Genomic DNA, 20007 nt, shown 5'->3' with positions numbered 1-20007 from the left:
TTATATTTGATTATTGGCTATTTCTTCTTATCAAGGTGTTTTCAAAGCACTCAATATATAAAACCAGATAAGAGTAGAACTTATTCATTATACTTACCAGATTTAGGCCAATCAGAAAGCCATGATTTTTTAACCTACTTAGACTAGACCCACTTAGATCTAATTTAGTTTTTCCTACATTTTTTAGAATTTAGAGCTGAAAAGAATCTCAGACATCATTGAAAATCCTCATAATCTAGGATCTACAAATCTGGAAATAAACATGTAAGAATAAAAATTAAGTCTGGCAAACAAAATGCAAAATGTAACTGGCCTCTTTTCTCCCCTCAAAAAAAAAAGCCTTCAGTAATTAGTAGTAAGATAAAAATCAATTTAATTTTTACTCATTCTTTAAAGCCTAATTTAAGTACCTCTTCCATTAAGAATGATTTCCTAGTCAGTAATCACACACACATACACACACACACACACACACACACACAGAGAAATTTTTTAACAGTAATTTATTAGTATATATATAATAATTATCGCATTATCATGGAGGCACTTAGCTGACATGGTGGCTAATACACTGTGCCTGGATTCAGGAAAGACTGAGTTCAAATCCTGCCTCAAACACAGTTACTAGTGTAACTTTGGGCAAGTTATTTAACATCCTTTGTCCCACTGTCTCTATCTGTAAAATAGATATAAGAATAGTAGCTACTTCAGGTTGTTGTGAGAGTCAAGTAGTTTAACATATGGAGAGTGCTTTGCAAAACATGCTGACTATTGTTATTATATTAGTACCTTAGCCTCCTTCTAGCCTGTGAACTCCATGAGTCCAAAATATCATATGTAAACTTTGGTTAGGCCCCTGTTCTGAGCACAGAGTTCTATATGTAATAGACAATCATTGTTTTCTGAGTTAAATTAAATTGGATTGAATAATCACAGTTACACTCAGGTAAACAAGGAAAAGGCTGTGAAAATTAGATTTGCTTTCTTTTCATACAACAGCAAATCTGAGAGGTGAGTCATGCAAATGAACTTTTCTCCCTCTGGAGACCATTGTGTTTGACACAGCAAAACTTTCAGCCCCACTGGTCTCTGGGAACTCATGCTTTTTTAGCCTTAAACTAAAAATGTACTTATCAGATTTGTGCATTATTGTCATGAAATCATAGGAACACTGGAAGGTACCTATAAATATTAAATGTTAAAATTGGTAGTGATCTTAGAACATGGAATATAAGAACTGGAAGGAACTTTGGAACACAGAATATTAAAACTTAGAATGTTACAAGGAAAAAACCTTGTATTATGGAATGCCTAACATCATAAAACATATATTCTTTGTGGCAGAAACCTCTTTCAGTCTAACATTCTTTGTTCCCTTGTTCTGTTGTTTTATGTTCTAATGTCCTTTCAGTTTCTTTCAGATATTCTGTGGTTTTGTGAACTTTTATTATGTTAAAATACATTTGTTATAGTATATATTTAAAATGTATTTATTTGGGGTTTGTGTACCCATTGGTCACATTTTTATTGAATACATTTCATTTTGTTTTCCTGTGTTCATACCTTCCTCTCTACCTCCCTTTTCTCAGCTGAAGTCTCTCAGTTGCCGCTCTGTATGTGTCAGGCTTGTGACTTGTAATGTTTATTAATACAGTGTCACTCTTGCTGTTGGAAAAAAAAAAAGTGATGTTTTTCAGAAGCTTGTGATAAAATGTGGCGTTTGATTTCAAGATCCTGCCTACACTGTATGTTGAATATATTCTCAGATGTTATTCAGTTCACTGATCTGACAGTTATGGAAACCCCGCCTGGGGACCCCATTTCAGCAGGACATATTTGAGCAGAAACAGTTTGCAAAACTTTACACACTTTAACTCCTGCCAAGGCAAACTGTTAGCCACTTGAGTTTGTTATAAATACCCAGTGGCAGTGGTTGGAAGTAGCCTATGGTGTGTTTTATATTCTGAACTGAATGTGAATGTCTTTGCAGTTCTATAGAGTAGTAAATAATTGAGTTTGATTAGGGAGAGGGACCTCATTATCCCCCACCTGTGCCCAGCTGGAAGGGGAGGGTCGAAATGAAGCCATTAGCTGTCTCTCTTACTGGCAACTCAAAGAGCTCAAATACATCTGTGTCTTATTTTCTTTTCTGGCACAATCAGTCGCGTGGGCTAAGCAGGCATGACCGAATTTGGCAAGTTTCAAGGACTCTGGCGAAGTTACACAAGGAGAAGACGGAGGGCAGTCATTTTGGCTTCTCTCTGCCCATTAGTTTGGCAAGTTCTGCTTTTGGAAAATGTCCATTGTGAAAGGGCGTGCTTTATCCAATGTCAAACATTGCTTGTGAAGACAATGAACTTTGATCTATTTTTAAAACTTGTCAGGTCAAGTTAAACAAAATGTGGTATTCACACAAGTATAAACTCTTTTTGCCTGTGGAGTTATTCCCAGAAGGCTTTCTTTAAACAACCATAGGCTGTAATTATTATGTGTAATTTTCTCTCTTTCTCTCCTTAGATATTTTCACTTTGTGACTAAGGGACAGTATATAGAATGTCATAGTAATCAGTGAAGGTTCAGAATAATGGCTGAACTTGGGAGGATGTAGATATTGACCTAAGACTCATGATCATGGAAACAGCAGCAACACAATATCAAGAATTCTAAACTTGGGAGTCTGGAAATCAAAACCCACATCTGAGCTGTATCACTCACCCTTGGGACCTTGAGTGAAAGGTTTCACTTCTCTCAGGCTTCTGTTTCTGTAGTTGTAAAATGATGGGGTTAGCCAAGACTGACATTTCCTAACATTTTGTCTTATCTTTCATTATCTGTGATTCTTTCTGTCAAACCAAGGCACAGTGAAGGAAGCAACTTGTACAAGATCATATAGAAATGTATTAGCAAGTGTATATCTCCAATACAGGTCCTGCATTACATTGTGCTCACCCTCTATACCTGTTATTGACCAGCTGAAGGGCTAATGGTTTTTTTTATTGGTGTTGGGTTTTTTTGGTTGTTGTTGTTTTTGTTTTTGTTTCATGCTTTTTATACTATATGATATGAAAATATCATGTTCTTCACTCAAATCCTGGTAATGCTTGGTAATCCTAAAACAAGAAACCCTTGCCACCTGGGGAGGATATATGTAACACAAACCCATGATTTCATTCAGTTTCCTAGTTTTCTGTGTGACCATAATGGTACGATAAAAATGGCACAGGAGACTTAGGACTGAAGACTCAAGCTCAGATAACTGGTTCTGTCACTGGCTTTGGACATGTTCCTTTAGTTTTTTGAACTTGATTTATTTTATCTGTAGTGTGGGGAGAAGGATGTCCTATATATTAAAAAACCTATGATTATGAATTGTACTCCTACTACTCTTTGGTAGAGATAGATATGAGGAGTCCAGGGTCATTGATTCTACTTGTGCTTTCACTGGAACAACCAAGACAAATCCTGAATGTCAGTAACTATAAGTACATTTGTGATCTGTGGCAGATCATATTCATCCCTACTGTACAGTGTAAGAAGTATTTGATTTTGTGTGAGAGGACCATTGTCACATTTGGGCTCTGCCCCTCACTAGCACTGATCTTGATAAGTTAAGTCTATCTCCCTTAGCCACATTTTCTCATCTGTATAAAGAGGGCATAAGAGTAACTCAGAAGTTCTTAACCTATGTTCCATAGCCCAGTATGGAGTCTGAACATATTTCAGGAGGTCCAGGAACTTGTATGTGAGAAAATATTTTAGTAACTATTTCAGCAACATTGGGTTTTGCAATGCCACTGATTTTATTTTATGCATTTAAAAACATTCTGAGCAGAGATTCACAAGCTTCACATAATTGCCAGTGGGCTCTACCTCAACTAAGAACCCTAAGACTATATAATCTGTGAGTTCTAGTTAAACTCTGAATCCCAGTAAGCCTCTTTTTTCATCTGTGCAATGGGAATAAATAATTTTTATATTACTTTCTTCTCAAATTTGTGAGAAAAAATGAAGGAAACAAGATTTGTTAAGCTTTCTGTTCCAGATATAATGGTAAATACAAACAAAAAGAAAGGCAGTCCTTGTCCTTAAGAGGAAAGACAGTACCCTGAAGGGAACTGAAGAAGAAGAACAGGGCCAGACAGGGAAAGAAGACATCTGACTCTGATCCCTCCATAACTTGAAGGTTTCAGGAGGAACTCTCCAGTAGGAGAGAAACAGGTCGTTCATAGGGAACAAGAAGAATTCTAGGATGAACCAACAGAAGAGGGGGGGGGGCATGGTTTAAAGTCCAGAAAATCAGGGAGAAAAAGTCAAGAAGAAAAGGCCCAGCAGCTCTGGAAATGAAGAAAATAATTTCTAAATCTTAAAGTATTTTTTGGATGTGAATGATGTTGTTATTCCCCCTATATATCTCCATGATATACTCGTGATATAGGAAATATCATTGGTTCTCAAGGGTACACTAGCACAGCTAAGCTCCAGAAAGCCTTCATATAGGCTATTAGTCCGGGCAGGAGGACAGACACTGTATTATTATTTAAGGATCAGCCTGGCTAGTTTGGGAAAGATTCACCACCCAATAGGAAGAGTACTCAATTTTTAGTTACAGAAATTTGTGAAAGCTGCCTATTATATTATAAAGTCAGCAAAGGGGATACCTATTCTCAAAACATTACAGATCTGTGTTCTTATCAGTATTAGTATTAGTAAAATTAGTATTAATTCTTGTATCATTTCTTTAAGCAAAGTCTAGTGTTGGGAGCAGGATGGACTATACCTCCTCAGAGTATAGCAATCTATGCCCAGTCACCAGGTTTTTATCCCTCCATTTGCCAGGTCCAGAATTGACCTGGGAAAACTTATATCTGGTACAGCATTCTGTGTTCAGGATGGAACTTTCCTCTCTCTTTGAAATGTTCATGTTTCTCCCAAAATTGAGCCCCAGAGTAAGATAGTACTCACTTCCACAACAGTATTCTGAGTGCTAAGCCTTTTACCTTTATGGTGGGTTTTTGTTCTCCTTTCATGAACCTTGCTCCCCTGGCTTCAGCGCAGAGGCTGTAAAGGAAGATGGAAAGCCAAGTTACCTCAGAATGATCACTATCATTAACATTCACGGGCGGTTCACTTATCATTCCTGACTATACAGACATGGCAGCCGCTCGGAAGCGTCCGCAGGTGTAGCACGATGATACATATTACATTGTGCCACAATGGATTTATGTATTCTGTAACAAAAGAAAAGTGTAATGAAAAAATACAGAAGGTGATCCTTTATTCCTCCACTGCACAATTTATCAGGAATGCCTGTGGATGATAAGTGCCCAGCATTTCCGGGGCTTTCTTTAACCTTGTCACCTAGGTAGGTTTTGGTAAAATGACAGAAGAAGAGTGCTGATCTCTATTTTTTCTATTTAAAAGCTCCTTTTAGAGGACCTTTTTAATTTGTGGGAATTTGAACTAAACAGAAGGTATTCTTTTTAGAGTTTCTACAAATAAGTATAAAGGTATTATCTCTTAAATAATGTGGATTTTGCAAATGCAGCTAAGGCTAAGGTGTTCATAATTTATATACTGTGCCTCATAGGATTTAGAGCTGAAAAATCCTTAGAGATCATTTAATCTGTTCCCCCTCATTTTACCAATAAGGAAAGTTAGGACCAAAGATGGCAAATTGACAACAGAAGTCACACAGCTAGGATGCAAACTTATGTTTGCTGACTGCAAATTCCATTCTTTCCAGTAAACTACTCTGCCATACTATCTTCCTACTTGAGGTAATAAAGGTCATATCTCAGTTTGTCTATTGTGTGTCGTCCTTCCTACATGAACTGTCAATATCTCCTTTTCCAGTTACATATACTTTTTTTTATTTTTTATTTTTTCATAATTACAACTTTTTATTGACAGAACCCATGCCTGGGTAATTTTTTACAGCATTATCCCTTGCACTTATTTCTGTTCTGACTTTTCCCCTCCCCCAGATGGCAAGCAGTCCTATGCATGTTAAATATATCACAGTATATCCTAGATACAACATATGTGTGCAGAACCGAACAGTTCTCTTGTTGCACAAGGAGAATTGGATTCAGAAGGTAAAAATAACCTGGGAAGAAAAACAAAAATACAGACAGTTTACATTCGTTTCCCAGTGTTCTTTCTTTGGGTGTAGCTGCTTCTGTCCATCCTTGATCAACTGAAACTGAGTTAGATCTCTTTGTCGAGAAATCCACTTCCATCAGAATACATCCTCATATAGTATCGTTGTTGAGGTATATAATGATCTCCTGGTTCTGCTCATTTCATTTAGCATCAGTTTATGTAAGTCTCTCCAAGCCTCTCTGTATTCATCCTGCTGGTCATTTCTTACAGAATAATAATATTCCATAACATTCATATACCACAATTTATTCAGCCATTCTCCAACTGATGGGCATCCACTGAGTTTCCAGTTTCTTGCCACTATGAAAAGGGCTGCCACAAACATTTTGGCACATATTGGTCCCTTTCCCTTCTTTAGTATCTCTTTGGGGAATAAGCCCAGTAGAAACACTGCTGGATCAAAGGGTATGCACAGTTTGATAACTTTTTGAGCATAGTTCCAAATTGCTCTCCAGAATGGCTGGATGTATTCACAGTTACACCAACAGTGTATTAGTGTCCCTGTTTTCCCACATCCCCTCCAACATTCCACATTATCTTTCCCTGTCATTCTAGCCAATCTGATAGGTGTGTAGTGGTATCTCAGAGTTGTCTTAATTTGCATTTCTCTGGTTAATAATGACTTGGAGCATCTTTTCATATGGCTAGAAATAGTTTCAATTTCTTCATCTGAGAATAATCTGTTCATATCCTTTGACCATTTATCAATTGGAGAATGGCTTGATTTCTTATAAATTAGAGTCAATTCTCTCTATATTTTGGAAATGAGGCCTTTATCAGAACCTTTAATCCAGTTACATATACTTATACAGAATTATCTGAATTAAAGCTAGCATCTTGTCCAGTTTCAATGAGGATATGTAGAATTTTAATTCCTAGAATTAGAATCTCATCTGAAGTATGACTTGCTTTCTGCCAAAGTGCTATCCTGACTCTGCTCTATTACCTGTAGAGAATGGAAGCTCACTGTTCTATTTTCAAGACACAGAGGATCCTTATATTAATTGAAACTTGACCTCCTTATAACTATCTCTGATTTCTCCCACTGCTGCCTTCAAAGATCATATAGAATAAATCTAGTCCCATTTCTACCTTACAGCCTTAAAGATATTCAGAAGCCTCACTGCCAAAACTTCTCTTCTCCAGTATAAATATTGGCCATTTCTTCATCTGATCTTCATAGCATGATTTTGAGTTCCTTTACTATGCTAGTCAAATTCTTGATATGCTTCATCTTGCCTTCCTAAAACATGGCATCCAGAACAGGACATTCCAGATCATGTCTTCTATTCAAAGGATAGCACAATTGCTCTCCCCTTACTTAGTCTGGACACTAGCCTTCCATTCATGGTATGTGGTCCACAGAACTGTCCCTAGAATGCTTCAGATCATTGGCGTCCATCTGCTTGTGCATTCAGAACACATCCCCAACCATATTGTTACAGATGGGAAACTTGCTAACTTATAAAAACAAAACCAAGCAATGATAGTCTAGTAAAGTTGAAACTCAGATGATTGGCATTCACTCCCAAACATGTCCTGGCTCTATTCCAAAGCAAATATCTACCGGTTTATAAATGTGGAGGGCACTTTACATTTCAGTCCTCTTGCCAAAGTATCACTTACTGAAATGCTCACTAAATATAGGAAAATGAAATGCTTTTCCTCATTTTGCTTTGATCAGTAAAATAAACTTTTAAAGATTGTTCTGGGATGGGCTCCAGCTTCTGAGGTAAAGAATGGCTGTGACTCAGACCTGATCTAGTAACAGAACATTCAGTAAAATGAGCTTGACAGCTCTTAAACCAGCTGTTTAATAGGAAGAAGTTGACCAAGTTAAAATGGATAAAAATGCCTGCCAGATCAAACCCCAGCTTTTGTCTTTGAACAAATGAAATATCACATAGTAAATAGGAGTCCTTTAGAGGGGAAGGGATGATATGTCTCGATACTGGTAAAACAAATTGGGTAGTCAGTGTTGAGCTGCTCAGCTTGGTTCAAGATTATGAACACCCTGATTCAATCTAATGTAACTGGAAAAACTCGTTTTTTCTAGAAGAAAAACTTCTGGCCATATTAGAAGAGGGTGACAAGGCTGGAAGAAGTTAGAGGTGGTAACAAAGTTTCAACCCATTGATGGATTGAAAAAATTCAGAATTCCTTCCTTCATTAAAATGTGTTAGAAATATAAGCTATGGTCATTTTATCTTTCAGGATTCTCATAGAGAAGTGGAGTTCTTACCAGATTTTTTAAGTGTCTGAACATTCACAGTCATTCCAATGTTTCTTTGGTGAAAACTTTAACCTCTTAACAGATCATTCAATTCTGTTCTATTTGACACTTCAGTACTAGGATGTAATGGAATAGGAAGAAGCATGGTGTAATGAAAACATCATTAGACTAGGAATACACACACTTAACCCAGACAGGTTCTTGACCTAGATCTCTAATTTCTTGGTCATGTGAAGAATTGATTACATCTGTAGATCTCAGTTTCTCCATACATAAATTAAGTTGTTGCGCTAGAACATCTCCAAGATCCACACCAACTCAACATACTATATTCCTAAAGTTTTATACAGTATCTGTCTGTCTATCTAGTATACTCAAGTTCCCAACATTCTATGCTAGAACATTCTACTTTCTAACCTTCTAGAATATATCAGGGTTCTCTTCTACCACCAAAGTTTTACATTCTGAGATCCCCTTGATTACAAGCTTCATTTGTTGTGTGTATGTGTGTATTCTAGGTTCTAAGTTTCATTCTCCATCTCTATTACCTGTTTTTAAAAAAAAAATTATGTCATAGGGTCACTTTCTTCCTGATTTGTGGGGTTGTGGTCTATAATTCCCTCTGGAGACAAGGTCTTATTTTTGCAGTAGTTAGTTAATTCTTAAGAGACACTACTACATATAGAGCTGATCTTGGAACCTGCAAGACTTTTTTTAAGTCTTGCTTTTGACACATACTCTTCTGATGTGTGCAAGTCACTTATTTTCTCAATGCCCCAAACAACTCTCAAAAACTTAAGTTTCAGAAAAGGTGTTGATGTCTATTAGTATGGGGAATTCATTATATTGATGAAATCTCAGGCCTAGTTTTTTTCCTCCTATTATTAAATACTTTTTTTCCTCCTACTTAGTTGAAGATATGAAACTAAGATTTAGCCTAAAAGCTGCTTCAGTATCCTTTAATTATTTTGATTTCTTCTAGATTCTAGTCTATGCATCTTATGTGTCTACATATATATATATATATATATATATTTATATTTCTTTATATCTTTAAAATATTGTGCACTGGGGGGACTCTCAACCTTCAAGGAGCTTATAATCTAATGGGAGATATGACACATAGATAACTAGTACAAAATAATACATGTTTAATGCTAGAGATATACAGGCAAAATATTATGGGATGCAATGAAGATAGACCATTAACAACTGGGCAGATGAGAGAAAGTTTCGTGGACTAGGTAGCATTTTAATTGGGCTTAAAAGGAAGTAAGAATTTAATAGGCAGAAGAATGGACTAAGAAAACTAGCAAGTGTAAGGTATGAATAGGTTTTAAGTGCCTACTATGTGCCAGGCACATATATTCCCAGTGGTTACTCACGATACCCCTGACAGTTTGGTGCTATTGTGATCTCTATTTTACATGTGAAGAAAATTATATAAACAGAGGTTTGCTTGCCTAGAGTCACATAACTAGTAAATATCTATGACTTTATTTGAACTCTTCCTGACTCTAGGCCCAGAACTCTGTCACACTACCAACTGCTAACAAAGTTTTGTTTGAATTTAGGGTGAATTATGTGGAAAATTGTAACGCCTAAACCTAGACCAGCATTGTCGTGCCACAGTGCTGAGGTCAAAATGTGAACTCATGTCCTTGAATTTATTGTTCTTTCCATTTCACCAGGCAGGTAGTATTAAGGAACTATATTAAGTGATGGTAGTGAAGGTAGAGAGATGTTGCATAGGTGAAATTTATGTGTATGTTGCAAAAGAATAAAAAGTCAAAGAAACTTTCTGCTGTGGAGTTTAAACACTGCTAATATCTTTTTAAAAATATTGAACACCCCATTAAAAAGAATCTTCCCTCCCTGAGTATCTACATTGCTTTGGAGAATAATTTTTTTTTTCCTGCATTGCTCAACCTCTTTCCTCAGGGGCCCCATGATCCTTAATATGATGGCAGTAACTGTCTGCAGTGACATCTACCGACACAAACAGAACTCATCTTTTATCAGTCCCCAGCAGTAGAATTTCTCCTGTGAACCAGCACCAGGAGCCTATGTCCACTGGCAATCAGCGCTCTAGTGAGGCTTAATTTGAGACAAATTAGGCCTGTTTCTTGACCCTTCTTCCATGGTCAACAACAAGTACAATAATGACATTTTTTCCTTTCTGCTCTTAGTAATCAACTTGCTCAATTTCTAGTTTATTGGCCCTTCAAGCATGGATTTTTTCTTAAAATTCTCTTAAACCACAATGAAGAAGGCAATAAAATTTCTTTGGGCGATCATTTAATATCTGTCTTTTCTTTTTCAGAAATGCTGCTCATGGATTCTCCCTTATTCAGGTGGACAGTACGAAGGTCACCATGAAGGACATCTTACAGAAGGCACTGAAACGGAGGAAGGGCTCTCAGAGGGGTTCAGGTGGGACAGTTAGTATTTTCTCTGAAGCCAGAAGTCTTAGGCCGAATTTTTAAAGACCTTTTTTGGGGTTGAAGTGGGCTGCTGTTCCTCATTTTCGGTTACCTTCAAGATAAATCCCCAGATAGCACCTGTGGTACTCAACCTTTCAAGATAGGTTTACATCCTAGATTTGCCATTCCTTCCCTGTGTGATGTTGGGCAACTTATTTGCCTTTGATGAGCCTTGGTTTTCTCATCTGCAAAATGACAGGGTTGGACTAAATCTGCTACCTTTACATTTTGATAATATATTTCAATATCACTGCTTTCCTTTGCTATCCTGTGTATTCTGTTTTATGCATTTATAAATATTATTCTGAGAACTTCACTGTATTCTTCTCAGACTTCACTAGATTGCCAAATGCTCCATGACATAAATAAGATTAATATTCTCTAAATAAGATGTTCACTGATTCCCCTCCCCCCCACTCTCAACTCTTGTCATGCTTTGAACTGGTTCTGCAAAAACAGACCATGAGACTAAAAATTATTCCTGACAATAAATAATTTATCCTCTAATGAAGAGGACATTCACGTCCTAGAAATACTACATACATTATGTATTACATAATAGCACTGTGTAGTTTCCTAGTGTCATAGTGACAGCTGACTATAATATAATGTCTTAAGGATACTGTTTTGAAGTTTTGTTGATTAGAGAAGTATTAAAGTAATAACAATCATGATATGTTGCTATAAAATTTTTTAAAGTTTACAGAGTGTTTGAAATTTTGAAAGGTAGGTTGGTTCAAGGATAATTGTTCTCATTTTACAGCTGAGGAAACTGAGGCTCAGAGAGAAATGATTTAATGGAAAGTTATGAAGCTGGAGGTAGGAGATTTCTGTTAGAACACCAGCTCCTTTCCTTTGAGTGATGGTTCCTTGAGTAAATTACTTTGGTCCTCTGAGCCTCAGAGATGATGAAGTAGAAAGTCAGTAACTTGTCATGGATGGAGCACTGTTCTTAAACTCAAGACAGGATACAAAGAAGACCAAAGTCTCAAGTTTCTTCATCTGTAAATGATAATAATATTCAAAATACTTATCTTCTAGTGTTCTGTGACTTACCGCCATGATTATAGACCAACTAAATAGCAGCACTCAGATTCTGACCTCCACAGAAATCGTTTTCTCCACTAGGCCATACCTCCCTCTCAAGAAAACATTATGCCCTTACTCTTCATTGGGTTATGGAATTGCAATATGACATAAAGCCCTGGATCCTCAGATGATTTCAAATAAGATAGTATTTATAAAGTGCTGAGCATAGTGCCTGGCACTAGTAGACCTTATAGAAATTCTTATTCCCATGCTCCCCTCGTGGAAAGAGCAGAGCAGTTAATTGGCATATATCAGCACAGAAAGTATCTGCAATGAAGAAGTAGAGGTGTCTTTGCTGGGTAAATAAAACCACAAGTGCTATGAATTAGTTTGTGGAAACTGAGCCAGGAACCTTAAAAACAGCACAGATAGAGACTAATATGCAACATTCATTATGTGTTTTGACATATATTAGTCTAAGAAAACACTTCATTTCTTCAAAGCTATTCTTTGACCCCTGTGAATGAATCCTCTACCCACATAGATCTCTTTAAAACCTCATAGGTGGTCTTTCCCCACCCTCCAGTGCAGCTAGGGTCATCTCTAGGCAGCAGGCACACCGTTCATCATCAGGCTCATCCACACAGCCCTTCCAGCTTGTCAGAGTCTGTTAAGGCTGGTGCTCTGCTGCCTTTGATATTGAGCCCCCCATGGTTATCACATTACTTCCCAAGAAAACTTTGATGGAATGGAAGCACATAAAAACTTTCTCTAAAAAATGAACACCCTAGGATGTCTTAGTATATGTGAGGCAGAAAACAATGGCAATTTACTTTTCATTTTGTAGAAATAGTCCTTAGGCACTTCACAATTTTTCCTCTCCTATCTCCAAGGTCAAGCTGCCACCCTCCATTGTAATAGCACCTTTCTTTCCGGTTTCAGCTCTGATGCTTCCACTGTGAAATGCTACAAAGATTAGAAGTCTTTGCACCTCACCCTCAGAGGACCCATTCACCCCCTTCAATTTCAAAGAACTTTGCTCAGATCTTTGCCTTTGCATTTAACCCAAGCATGTATATGCTTGGGAGCAACTTGAGGTCAGTTTTATAATAGAGCAGTGGAGTAGGAATTAGGACAGAATTCAACCCCAAATTTCAATTTGCTCATCTGTGAACTGAAGATGATATTTGAAGGACCTACCTCCTAAGAGTTTTTGTAATTCAATTTTTGTAACTCAAATACTTTTGTATGTTTTTATTTTCAGTTGTGTTTGATTCTCTGTGACCTCATTTTGGGATTTTCCTGACAGAGATAATGAAATGGTTTACCATTTCCTTCTCCAGCTCATTTTATAGATGAGTAAACTGAGGCAAATAGATTTAAGTGACTTGCCTAGGGTCATACAACTAGTTCTTATCTGAGACCATATTTGAACTCAGGAAGATAAGTTTTCCTCACTTTAGGCCTAACACTCTAGCTTCTGTGCCACCTTGCTACTTTGTGTATAGTAGATGTTTAGTAAATTAGTAAATACTTGTTAAAATGAATTCGAGTCAGTTAAGAAAGATTTATTTTCTTTTTGGGAAGATAGAGACTTAAAATGAGGTAGCAACTTTGCTAAGCTCACCCAGCCACTTATTTGTGTTGCTAAAACTTATATATAATTCTCTTTAATTATAATATGGTCTTTTCCCCATTGTATTAAAGTTGTCTTTCATGTCACTAACCTAAAAATTGGTTAGGCTAATGCACAAAATGGAGGCAAATGTTATATAATATCTTTATTACCCAACCCTGCATGGGGGTGGGAGACATGAGATGAGAATATATGTAAAGCACTTTAAAAGTCTTAATATGTAAGCATACTTTAAAAAAAAATCAGATTAAACACGTGAGATCCCCATTTTATAGTAACTGAGTTCAGAGGAGAGTAGAGAGAGAGAATAAGTACTTAGTCACATCGGTAGTATGTTCAATAGATACAAAACAAAATCTTGTCAGTATTGAGAAATAATTATTATGAGCAAATCTAATATTTGTCATGCTGTAGGCAACTTTAATATCCATCCACCTATATATAAAGTGTCAAATTTCTTGCTTTTAGAAATGCATGAGGCCTTCTTCCACATCCTTCGTTTCATTTAAACGAAGAGAAAATAAGTAGTTCTCTGGTTGGAGAAAATAGTTTAGTGCTATTTTTAAGAGGGCATATAATTTGTTCCAGATTTAATTAGCTATCTTCAGATGAAAGCTGAAGTTTTAATAAAAGTTAGAAGAGATAACACAGTGAAGGACACGGATGAGCTGTCTCAAGGCTATATTCGAGGGGAATGATAAGAGCTGTAAAAAATGGCAGAAGAGAGCAATCGAATGAAGCAGTGAAATTCTGATTCTCATAAAAGAGAGAGAGAGAGAAAGATGCTGGTAGGGGTGGTTGTAGATGAGACCTGCTAGCGTCTGCAAGCAATTTGGCTGCATGCCAGGAGTCATTGTTCACCCTCGGCTGTGGCAGCTCGGTCCAGATGTGCCAACTGCACGTTTCGGCTTTTGCCAGCTGACTGCGCCGTTTGATAACCAGCTCTCTGGATGCCCATCACTGGCCGCAGAGATAGAATTAAATGATGATGATCTTCCCACAAGTTGGGAGAGGAAACAATGCATATAAATCTTGATTTCATCCCAGCATGAGAAGTCTTTATCCATCATCACTCATAATGAACACGTCGTTAGCTGCGATGAATGGTGGTCCGCTTTCCAAACACCTCTTTTGTTCACTTTTTGGGGTGACTTCTATCTATTTCCTGGGGGTCAATTTTGTCTCCTTTTGGGGGAGGAGTAGCTAACGGGGTAGCAACTTCAAGGGTAAAATGGAATCATTCAGTCCATCAGATAGCGTTCTTTATATTGATTTAAAACCTGCTTTCAGGCAACTTAAATAGCTAGCCAAAGGCATTTAACAGGCTCTTAATTCCCTTAAAGACAGTCTAGTCCTGTTCTGTGTGCATTTTTTTATGCCTAAGTTTTTAACGTAACTTCTATTTACTGTTTACCTTACTAATAATAGCAGTAAATAGTAATTGTTAAAGAGAGGCGCCTATAAATACCATTGTAATAGTTATTTCTAAATTTCTTGAAAGCATCGGATTTGAAATCAACATAAAATAGTATCGTTATTAATCATATATAGATAACACACTTTATATATGACATGTTATATACAATATTATAATTATATACTATAGCATGTATGTTTTTATATATGAAATTTATCTGTACATATTATCCTCATTTTGTAGTTGAGGAAACTGAGGTACATAAGCTTGAAATGACTAGTTCACAGCTACAAAGTGGAATAATTAGGATTTCAAAATAAATCCAATGTTTTTATATCATTCTCATTGTCATAATTTTTTTTTAGAGATAGTAGTAATAGTAATATTGAAGCACAGTATAAATCAGGGCTCTTATTAAATATGCCACTAAAAAGAGTGTGTGTGTGTATGTGTGTGTGTGTGTGTGTGTGAGAGAGAGAGAGAGAGAGAGACAGACAGACACTGAAAAGATTTGGTGACTAATACTGATGTATTTTATTCTTAGTTTTTGGATTTCAAAACAGTTTTGTGTGGCTGGCTCTTACTGAGTTTTACAAAAAGCTTTTATTGATGCTTTACATTTCTTTAGCACTTTACACTTAACTCCTTAGAAAATAATCCTATATGGTCACAAGAGTTGTTCAATTGATTTGGTCATGTCTGACTCTTCATGACTCCATTAGGGTTTTCTAGGCCATTTTCTTCTCTAGCTCATTTTGCCAAAGAGGAAACTGAGGCAAACAGAATTAAGTGATTTGCCCAAGGTTATACATCTAATAAGTGACTGAGGCCAGATTTGAACTCAGAAAGAGGAATCTTTCTGATTCCAGGCTCAGTGCTCTTATCTGCTATGCCACCTAGTTCCCCCAGTTGGTACGTAGGTGGCAAATATTAAACTTTCTTTGTAGATTGGAAAACTGAGGCTCTGGGAAGAGAAGCCATTTGGATGTTGTCACTGCTAACACCAGAATAAGGAGTACTATTTTGAAGTTGGTATAAAGGGAATGATAACAAAATTTTTATGAGAGCATTTTTTTAACACCCCTGGGTGGTGAAATTTATTATTTTCTCAACCTTCTTTTGGTCCATGAAATAAAAATTATTAAGGATACTAATAACTGGTATTTGTATGACACTTGCAAATTTACAAAGTATGTGTATGGTTATTGTGCATCCACTACATATCCTTGTGAGACAGTGAGTGCAATATATAATTATCCCCACTTTATGGGTAAAGAAACTAAAGCTTAAAGTAGAGAAGTGATTTTGCCAAGAGTGTACATCAATAACTTAAACCTATATCCATTGTTCTTTCTCCCACAGAGCTCTCTCTCTTTTCCTTCTTTTTTATTCTATCTGTCCACTGCCCCAGCTAAGTTCAGGATGTAGATACATATAAACATTTGCAATATCCTTTCTTACTTTTGGTACCCTAATCTTTATCTTCTATTTCCTAGTCATCAATTAGGGAAGGAGAAAGAAAAAACATAATAGAAAATGCATATTTATATGCTGTTTTGCAGTTCCATCTATTATCTTATCAGTAATTATCTTATAATATTAACACAATATCTTTGAGTTTTTGTTCATTCATTTCAATTGTATCCAATTCTTTGTGACCCAATTCGGAGTTTTCTTGGTGAAGATATTGGAATTGTTTACCATTTTCTTCTCCAGCTTATTTTACAGATGAGGAATTGAGACCATCAGGGTTAAGTGACATAACTAGCATTGCACAGCTAGTGCTAGTTAAGTGTCTGAGGCAGATTTGAGCTCAAAAAGCTGAGTTTTCTGACTTCTGCACCAGCTAGTTGTCATCTCTGAGTTAAGAAGTGCAAATATAATTTTCATTTTGTCTTTGTGTCAAGCTTAAGTTCACACAAAGTAAAGATTTGTCCAAGGTCACCCTAGAGCAGGGGTCCTCAAAATTTTAAAATAGGGGGCCAGTTCACTGTCCCTCAGACGGTTGGAGGGCTGGACTATAGTAAAAACAAAAACTTTGTTTTGTGGGCCTTTAAATAAAGAAACTTCATAGCCCTGGTTGAGGGGGCATCTGGCCCATGGGCCTTAGTTTGAGGACCTCTGCCCTAGAGTCATTAAGTGTTAGAACTGGAGTTAGCATTGCCATGCTTCTGATTATCTTTTCCATTCAACTAACAGAACTAGAAATAATGTTTAAAATTTTCCTTTTAAAACTTTGCTGAATTTTTATTGTCATTTATTTTACCCAGCAAGCATTAATAAGTCCCTACTACTAGTAGAGTATTGTGTTAGGTGCTAGAAATACAATGATGAAACAATTATCCCCATCCTAAAGGAGCATACTTTCTACTGTAACATTACACACTGGCACATATTTTTTTTTTAATCCAAATAGCTGATTAGCATGGAAAGCACTTTGTATAACCTTGTTATCAGTGAATTAATGTTAGACTCCATTTCTTTCAACCCCAATCCAGTCAATTGCCATCTCCCTCCATGGTATTTCTCATGTTCCTCTTCATTTTCATTGCTACCAATATCAGTTCTTTATTACCCTTTTTAATGAACTATTGCAGTAGACTCCTAACTGATCCTTCCACCTACAGGCTCTCTAATCCATCCTTTGATTTTTTTTATCAAGTTAAGTACCCCCTTAATCAATGTAGATCATAGCCCTTCTATACTTAGTAGATATTTCTTTATGAACTTCTTTTTCCTGGGGGGAAGAGGGAGGGAACTTATTTTGTGATTGCCACCCTTCTGGCATTGAGTCTTTCTACTTTTTAGCTACATTGGTGCTTGGGTGAAAAGCATGCTGTCTGTTGCCAGGATCAGCCAGCCCTAGGATCTTTCCTACTTTATAAAAACTGCTAGCATTCATGTTATCAAAGTCCTTAGGATCATTCAGTATCTTTCTTTCTCCCTCATTTTCTTAGGACTATATCTAGTACTTCCGATCCTTTATAACTACCTTGTCCTCTCTTAAAGGATATATATTGTGTGTATACATTATATTCTATTTCCAGATTCCTACCTAAGTCTCAAATAGAGAATCTTGCACACAGTAGGCATTTAATAACTGTTTTGTGAAGTAAATTGAATTATGTAGGATCAACTTGTAAAAATTTGATAAATGGTATTTTAAAGACTAACATATCTTTCTTTAATGTTAAGGTGTTAACAAAATCAGCGATTTTGAGCATTGAACAATTGCATGTTTCAGAGGGAAACTAATGAGACAATTTAAAAAAAAAAAACCTCCCTTGGTTGCCTTTGAGAGAAGAAATAAGTCTTCTACTTCTGAAAGAGATCAGCTGGTGTGTTCACTTGAACAGTCAAGGATTACTACTGTATACTCTTCCATCAATTTGAATTGATGGAAGAAAAAGAATTGGCTGACACGTACATTTGATTTCAGTATTTGCCAAGATGCCAATCAAGAGAACCTGTTTATAGGCTTATCCTTCTTATCCTAGAGTTTAGTGGAGGCTGCAATATAAAACAGCACTGAACTGAATCCCTCAGACATTTAGAAAGGGATTCACCTTCTGGGAACTTCACTCAAATGATGTGAGTAAAACACTTCCATTTTTGCAAATGGGCCTCAGTCTCCATCTATGAAATGAAGAAGTTAGATCTCTTGATGATCTCAGAGGCTTTTTCTAGCTTTAAATCCTAAGAGCCTCATCACATGTCACTTACAACAGAAATCTGTAGTCTAGGACAAAGGAAGTCATGGTGCTTCCTTCCATGGTACTAGGACAAAGGAAGTCTGCTGTCTTCTCGACTGGTCAGATCACATTCTGGAGTTGATTGGCAACAGTAGCCAGTCAAGGAGACATTATAGTTTGCCACGATTGAAATATCACCGTATTTGGAGTCAAGAGATCTAGGTTTGAATCCAGGACGATTGCTTACTTGCTATCTATCCTTAGGTAAGTGTGTTCACTTTTCTGAACCTCAGTTTACCCTGAAGAGCCCTGTCCTGAAGTACTAGAATAGCTATTAGAGAGGGAAAGAGATTAAAACTTGATTTTTTTTTGTTTCAAGTTTAAAACTTAATTATAGTAGCTGAAAGCTGTAGAGAGAAAAATTTTAACTCAAGAAAGAAAGATCTCTCCAGAATTATAGTCTTGAGAATAGAATAGGCTTCTTTATAGAGAATGAGTTCCCTTTCAGATAGATGTTCCAATGGAAGATTTGTAACTATTTGTAGGATATTGTAAAATAAATTTGAGCGTCAGGCAAGAAGGTCAACCAAAAGACCAGGAGTTCCATTCAGCTTTTAAGTTTTTATGATTCTATGGGCTGTATATATAGAAGGGAAAAGCCAATTGGAATTAAACAGCTTGGGCCACATTGAAGTGAGGTTCCAACTTTGTACAGTGTTAATCACAAATTGTATAGAATAAGTTTCTAATAAGAGTTAATCACAAACAAATTGTATAGTATAAGTTTCCTTTACTGTTTGCAGTTATTTTTTTCCTGCTCAAATTTAGTTTTTGTTTTTTTGGTTGTTAATTTTTAAAAAAAATTGTTCTCATTATTAGGAAATGTTCTCCCAACTTGAGCTAAGATTTTCCTTTTAACAGTTTCCAGCTTCTGCTTCCAGTTTTGCCCCTTGGATCAAGTAGAATAAGTCTAATCCTTTCATATGTCGTTCTTTCAGATACTTAAAAAAAAGCAGCTCAGTGGTCTCCCTATCAATTTTCTTCTCTTTAGCTTATGTATCTCTACTTCCTCCGGTCAGTCTTTGTGTGGGATCATAGATATAGAATAGGAAAGGACCTTGTAAATCATCTGGTTCACCCTCCTCATTTTATAGATGAAGGAATTGAGATCCAGAGACATTAAGTGGGGCCACCCAAGGTCACACAAGTAGCAAGTGGCAGCATTGGAACATCACACAGTCCTCTCTGTCACTTATCCTGTTATATCAGAAGGTCTTTGGGCTTCTCTTCAGACCACTTCCTCTCTTCTGAATGCTTTAGCTTAGTGATATTCTTATTGAAATAGGAACCCCAAA

At 36.6% G+C, this 20007-nt stretch overlaps 1 protein-coding gene across 5 annotated transcripts in view; it reads left to right on the top strand.

Moving 5' to 3' along the window:
* Positions 1–20007, top strand: part of MAPKAP1 (MAPK associated protein 1) — a 338521-nt gene that overhangs the window by 191037 nt on the left and 127477 nt on the right. For all 5 annotated transcript variants that reach the window (XM_031954304.1, XM_031954303.1, XM_031954300.1 and 2 more), the window contains one exon: positions 10719–10828. In XM_031954304.1, the coding sequence (XP_031810164.1) occupies positions 10719–10828 (110 nt within the window). The remainder of the gene's footprint in view (positions 1–10718; positions 10829–20007) is intronic.

Source organism: Sarcophilus harrisii, chromosome 2 (assembly GCF_902635505.1).
Source record: "Sarcophilus harrisii chromosome 2, mSarHar1.11, whole genome shotgun sequence".
Classification (NCBI taxonomy): domain Eukaryota; kingdom Metazoa; phylum Chordata; class Mammalia; order Dasyuromorphia; family Dasyuridae; genus Sarcophilus; species Sarcophilus harrisii.
The sequence above is the reverse complement of the archived record's forward strand: the minus strand, read 5'-3'. Positions and strand labels throughout refer to the sequence as shown.